Here is a 6,158-nt window from a genome sequence, read left to right on the forward strand (position 1 = left end):
AAGAAAAGAATTTTCATGATCATTAAAAAATCTGGAGTTTGAAAATTTGAATGTTGCTTTGAATCAAACTCTCACCTAACGGAGGGGGGAGGGGCTTTATGGAAGACGCACACATGCTTTTTCTCTGAAAGTTTTCAGAGATATCGACTGCAGAGTGAAACTTTTATTGTGCTAACAAAGACTTTTTAATTCTGTGTTCAAAGGTCATATTATCCACAAACAAACAAAAAGTTTAAGTAAAAACTTTATTAATCCCACGGAGATGCCATGGAGCCAATCAGCACACGTCAGCTGATCGATTGAAACATTACTGATTCAGTAATTGTGTCATCACACAGTTTGTCCTATAGAGGGTGTCTGGGTTCTCTGTATGTGGAGGTTTTATATAAATATATATTAAAATATCTCAAAACTACAAAATAAAAGCTCTAAAGAAACCTGCCAGTCCTAAAATGAAGCTTCCTTCGTTCTCCTGAGCTTTAAAGTGAAAGACTGAATGTGCATTAAGAGTGGCGAGGTTGAGGCAGGAACCAACGCTTTGTTTTTTTTAAAGCGCAACCTTCATCTGTTCACAGCAAATGGCTCGGCTCCACGCTCATCCTCCCACATAATCCGCAGGAAGTCCATCAAACACATGAACGCCGCAACCTTGCGTCTTCAAAAAAATTTCATCTGGATCAAGTGTGATTTCATTCAAGATACATCTGGAGGAAATACAGGAGGCAGTGAAAGTCTGGCGTTTCCCAGCACCACCTGGACACAGCGTCGAGACGGGAAATGGTTAAACTGGGGTCTCTGTGAGGTCAAAGGTGAGAGGGTTCAGGATTGAACGACCTCCAGTTTGGCGTGTGACGGTGCTTCAATGATTTCTCCAACCTGGAAAAGATCCTGAAACACACACATACAAAAAAGCCTGTCATTCATTGACAGGTAGTGACGCCCCGTACTATCCACCTGTCTTAAATTTAAAGTTGTACTTTTTAAAAAAAAAATCAATAATTTACATGAACAATTCACCAATGATTTGCAGAATAAAAGCATGATGGTTTAATGTCCCCAACACAAAAAAGTAATGTAAAAGTACTTTTCAGAGGTTTTTGTGATGCTGTTGCATCTTTTCTTTTCTATCATGTTTTTTTTATTTGAAAGTTTTAACTGATCGATATAAAACTGTCCTGATCAAATAATGAGAAATTCTGGTGTTATCACAGGAAACATTTTAGATCAAATAAACACTGAAGGTACTTTAAATAATAAAACAAAGTGATTTCCAGCTTCTCTAAAGTGAGAATTTGCTGCTTTTCGTCACTTTACAAGAAACTTTTTAAATAACTGATCGTTGAGCCCTTTATGGATGAACTGATAAGAGGAAGTCACAGATACCTTATCGTAGATGACTTTAACGATGAGCGAGCAGCTTGGACATGTCGCCACCTCCTCCCCGTTCTCCAGGTCCTCCTTCAAAATAAAAACAAATAAAATCTTCAGGTTTCTGTCAAGGTTTGAATGTTTTTGTGGTTTATTCCTCTCTCTTCCCCAATCAGTCCACGAGTGACATGTTTAGCCGCATGTTGTCCTTAAATTGCTATCGGAGTGGTGTCCAAAAAACAATGTGGGCTTCATAGATAACTGGGAAACTCTCTGAAGGAAACCTGGTCTTGTTAGGAGAGATGACATCCATCCCACTTTGGATGGAGAAGCTGTCATTTTGAGAATTCTGGCCAAATGTATTAATGTATTAATAAAAAGTTGCAGTCTGCAGCTTCTCTCCTCCTGTTACCTCCAAAAAACCCCATCTCAATAGAGACTGTGTCAGCTCCCAAACAAATGAAAAACAAACAAGAAACCAGCAACAAACACCTTAAACATAAAAAAAAATCAGAAAGAAGGAACAGTACAGTATCCACATCTGAACCAAAGAGTAAAACAGTGAAATGTGGATTATTAAATATTAGGTCTCTCTCCTCCAAGTCTCTGTTAGTACATGACTTAATAATTGATCAACAAATCGATTTACTCTGCCTTACAGAAACCTGGTTGTAGCAGGATGATTATGTTAGTTTAAATGAATCAACACCCCCGAGTGATTCTAACTACCAGAAATCTCGAAGCACAGGCCGAGGGGGCGGTGTGGCAGCAATTTTTCACACCAGCCTATTAATCAACGAAAGACCAAGACAGACTTAATTCATTTGAAAGCCTGATGCTTAACATTGTCCACCCCAGCTGTGAAACTCAGAAACCAGTCTTACTTGTTATCATATATCGTCCACCTGGGCCTTACACAGAGTTTCTGTCTGATTTCTCAGACTTTTTATCTGATTTAGTTCTCAGCTCAGATAAAATAATTATTGTGGGTGATTTTAACATCCATGTAGATGCTAAGAATGACAGCCTCAACATGGCATTTAATCTGTTATTAGACTCAATTGGCTTCTCTCAAAATGTAAAAGAACCCACCCACCACTTTAATCACACTCTAGACCTTGTTTTAACATATGGCATAGAAACTGAACATTTAACAGTGTTTCCTGAAAACCCTCTCCTGTCTGATCATTTCCTGATTACATTTACAATAATTGATTAAACAGCAGTGGAGAGTAGACTTTATCACAGTAGATGTCTTTCTGAAAGCGCTGTAACTAAGTTTAAGAATATAATCCACCCACTGTTATCATCTTCAATGCCCTGTACCAGCACAGAGCAGAGCAGCTATCTGAATGCTACTCCAACAGAGCTCGAAGTGGCAAGACATTTCACCCGTTGCCTACTGGTGGTGGTCAGAGGGCCCGGTGGCGCCAGTATCCGGCAGCCTCGCCTCTGTCAGTGCACCCCAGGGTGGCTGTGGCTACAATGTAGCTTACCATCACCAGTGTGTGAATGTGTGTGTGAATGGGTGGATGACAGGTTGTGTAAAGTGCTTTGGGGTCCTTAGGGACTAGAAAAGTGCTATACAAATACAGGCCATTGTTAATAATTTTACCTCCTCACTATGTACGACTCCGGATACTGTAGCTACTGTGAAACATAAGGCCTCAAACCCGAAGTACTTGACTCTGTGGTATAACTCTCAAACACGTAGCCTAAAGCAGATAACTCATAGGCTGGAAAGGAAATGGCATGTCACAATTTTAAAAGATCATCATTTAGCCTTTATAAAGCCTGTTGCTTTATAAGAAAGCCCTCCGCAAAGCCAGAACATCTTACTATTCATCACTGATTGAAGAAAATAAGAACAACCCTAGGTTTCTCTTCAGCACTGTAGCCAGGCTGATCTGAAATCTGTGCACCTGTCACATAAAAGAAATCATCAAGATTGTACGGTCACTCTTCTCCATCTACGACATGTTGCCATTCGTTTTCTGTCGCTTTTCTGGGGCTGGGTCATGGGGGCAGCAGGCCTCTCTCAGCTATCTCCAGTAGTTCTGGGTTCTCCCAGTAGGTCGTGATCTTAACACCTCAGCTGCCTCCTTTTAATGTGCAGGAGTAACATCTTTACCTGACACCCTCAAACTGACCTTCTCACCCCATCTCTGAGGGAAAGGCCAGCCACCCTTTGGAGAAAACGCATTACCTGATCAAACAATTGCAGGATTAAAAGTACCACAGGCCACCCAACACAAATGCTGCCTGTAAGAATAAACTCTCCCCTGAGAGCACCGCAGCAAAGCCGCAAGGTCTGAGGAATTGAACAGAGTTCAGAGAGACAAAGTGTAGGGACAGTGTAAAAACTGCAAGACCTGACTGCAGTCGCAAGTTTGGGATGCTTCGTGAATTACAAAGAAAGAACTCGTCATGAAGTCGGACTTTCCTGGATGAACCTTTGGATGGTGCTGAGCAGGCAAACACTATCAAAACTGATAAAGTCTGAGTTTCTTCTTGCTTATTCTGAGTATCTGTTTCAGTTTTAGAGTGTTCAGGTATGCCAGATGCATCCATACATGCATTTCTTCCAAACTATGTTTCTTTGTTTTAATGTTTCAAAAAGAAAAGAAAAAGAAGATCATCTCCATCAGTATATGACATATCACTAAAAACACCCAAACTCCATTAGAAAAAGTCTAAATTTCCCTCCTGTACACCCGTGTATTTTACCTGCAAAGAAATTAAATATCCTTCAAATGTCAGATCTCAACACAGAAGAGCCAACTCTTAGTCACTGAAGGCAGAGACCCACAAATAAGCTGCAACTCACTGCAGTTTTAGGATTTCTTCAGCCTGCTAACATGAAGGAAGTCTTGATATGGTGAACTGTCATCTTGTTCCTGAATTTAAGGCAAGGCAAGGCAAGGCAAGTTTATTTGTATAGCACAATTCAACAACAAGGTGATTCAAAGTGCTTTACAGAGACATTAGAAACAAGAACAAATAAAAAGCATGATTTAAAATTGATTAAAACAAGAATATAAACTAACTAACTAATTAACAAACAAACAAACAAACAAAACAGTATATAAAATCAAAACAGATAAAATCAGAACAGTAGATAAAATCAGTAGTTAAATGTAAGTTTTGAAATTTAAGCTTAAAGTGTGGATTTGGTGCTTTATTCAAATGCAGCTGAGAACAGGTGAGTCTTCAACCTGGATTTAAATAAACTGAGTGTTTCAGCTGATCTGAGGCTTTCTGGGAGTTTGTTCCAGATATAAGGAGCATAAAAGCTGAATGCAGCTTCTCCGTGTCTGGTTCTGACTCTGGGAACTGATAAAAGACCGGATCCAGATGACCTGAGGGATCTGGAAGGTTCATACTGGGTCAGGAGGTCATTGATGTATTTTGGTCCTAAACCATTCAGAGCTTTATAGGCCAGCATCAGAACTTTAAAGTCTATCCTCTGACGAATTTAAGAGAGCTAAAGTTCACTTCAGCTACAAGTTTCTACTATTTCAGAAAAAAAAAACTACTTAAAATACCGTCTTTTCTACCTTAAACCATGTAAAACAAAGTTTCATGATGTCACAAGAAATGACTGATAATTACTCAGTAGGCTTTGATTTGTTTGAACGTTTTTACTCTCTTAAATTTGAAGACTTTTAAATGGAGTTTGGTTCCGTTCACTGACGTAGTTTCACTGCTGAGAATAAAGTATGGTGCTGGTTTATTATTTTCTATTCTTGTGTTTTTCTTAATTTTTGCTGCTCTTAACTTTGTACTGTCCACTTTTTTGTCGTGACCAAACACATTTCCCACGTGTGGGACTAATAAAAGTTTATCTTAACACCAAACCAAACTTCAGTCAAATAATGAGAGATTTTACGTCCCACCTCTGTGGCAAATCCGAAAGGAAGGTTGAAATACTTCTTTAAAAAAAAAACGGACATATATCAACGTGCCATCAATAAATCCCTGCCGAATCCAGAAGAAGACTGTATCGATGATGAAGGGAGTGGGAAACTCTGTTATGTCCTCCGTGTAAATCACCCACTATATGAAGATGTAAAAACAGGAGATTTCAAACTGAAGTTTGGTTTGTAGCTGTTAGCCGTGAGCTGAACTTACTTTGGTGATGGCGAAGCGGTCTCCGCAGGGACACGGGAAGTAATACGTCTCCGTATCCTCGTCGTATTCAAAGTCCTCGATCTCCACTTCGTCGTGAAACACCGACATTTTCCCCTAAACACACGCAAAGTCCACACAGAACAGCACCAGATCCGCACCGGCAAAGCGTGCCTGCAGCGCGGTGTGATGACGTACACAACCTCTGACTCAACGCTGACGCAACTATCAAAACAATAACACAAACGTGGTCAATGTAAAATAAGGAAAAGTGAAAAATAAGAGAAGTAAAAGAACAATAGAATAAGTTATAGTGACAATATTGAGTTTTAAAGAGCTAGAAATTTTTTTGTGTTTTTGCCATTTTAACTACGACTGTAGATTGTAGTTCCCACTTATGTCCACTATAAGGAGCCAATTTATCAGAAAACCCAGCTCATATAATTTCAACCGTTGTACCTTTATATTCATAATAAATACTAAATAAATACACATGTAAAGGATTAATAGATACAAGTCAACCACACATTTAATAATAATAATAACAATAATAACAACAATAGCAATGATAATAATAATAATAATAATAAGAAGAAGAAGAAGAAGAAGAAGAAGAAGAAAAAGAAGAAAACAAAGACATTTAGATGATGTTGAGGATCAGT

The 6,158-nt window shown here is 39.0% G+C and overlaps 1 protein-coding gene across 1 annotated transcript; it reads right to left on the reverse strand.

The window, feature by feature from the left end:
- Positions 1 to 231: 231 nt before the first annotated feature.
- Positions 232 to 5,737, reverse strand: dph3 (diphthamide biosynthesis 3). Its single transcript, XM_026178285.2, has 3 exons — positions 5,500 to 5,737; positions 1,384 to 1,458; positions 232 to 888 (listed from the first exon to the last, which is right to left on the reverse strand). The coding sequence occupies exons 1-3, from the start codon at positions 5,605 to 5,607 to the stop codon at positions 820 to 822; spliced, it is 252 nt and encodes an 83-aa protein (XP_026034070.1). The 5' UTR covers positions 5,608 to 5,737; the 3' UTR covers positions 232 to 819.
- Between the last annotated feature and the right edge of the window lie 421 nt (positions 5,738 to 6,158).

This window comes from Astatotilapia calliptera, chromosome 23 (assembly GCF_964374335.1).
Source record: "Astatotilapia calliptera chromosome 23, fAstCal68.1, whole genome shotgun sequence".
Taxonomy (NCBI): Eukaryota; Metazoa; Chordata; class Actinopteri; order Cichliformes; family Cichlidae; genus Astatotilapia; species Astatotilapia calliptera.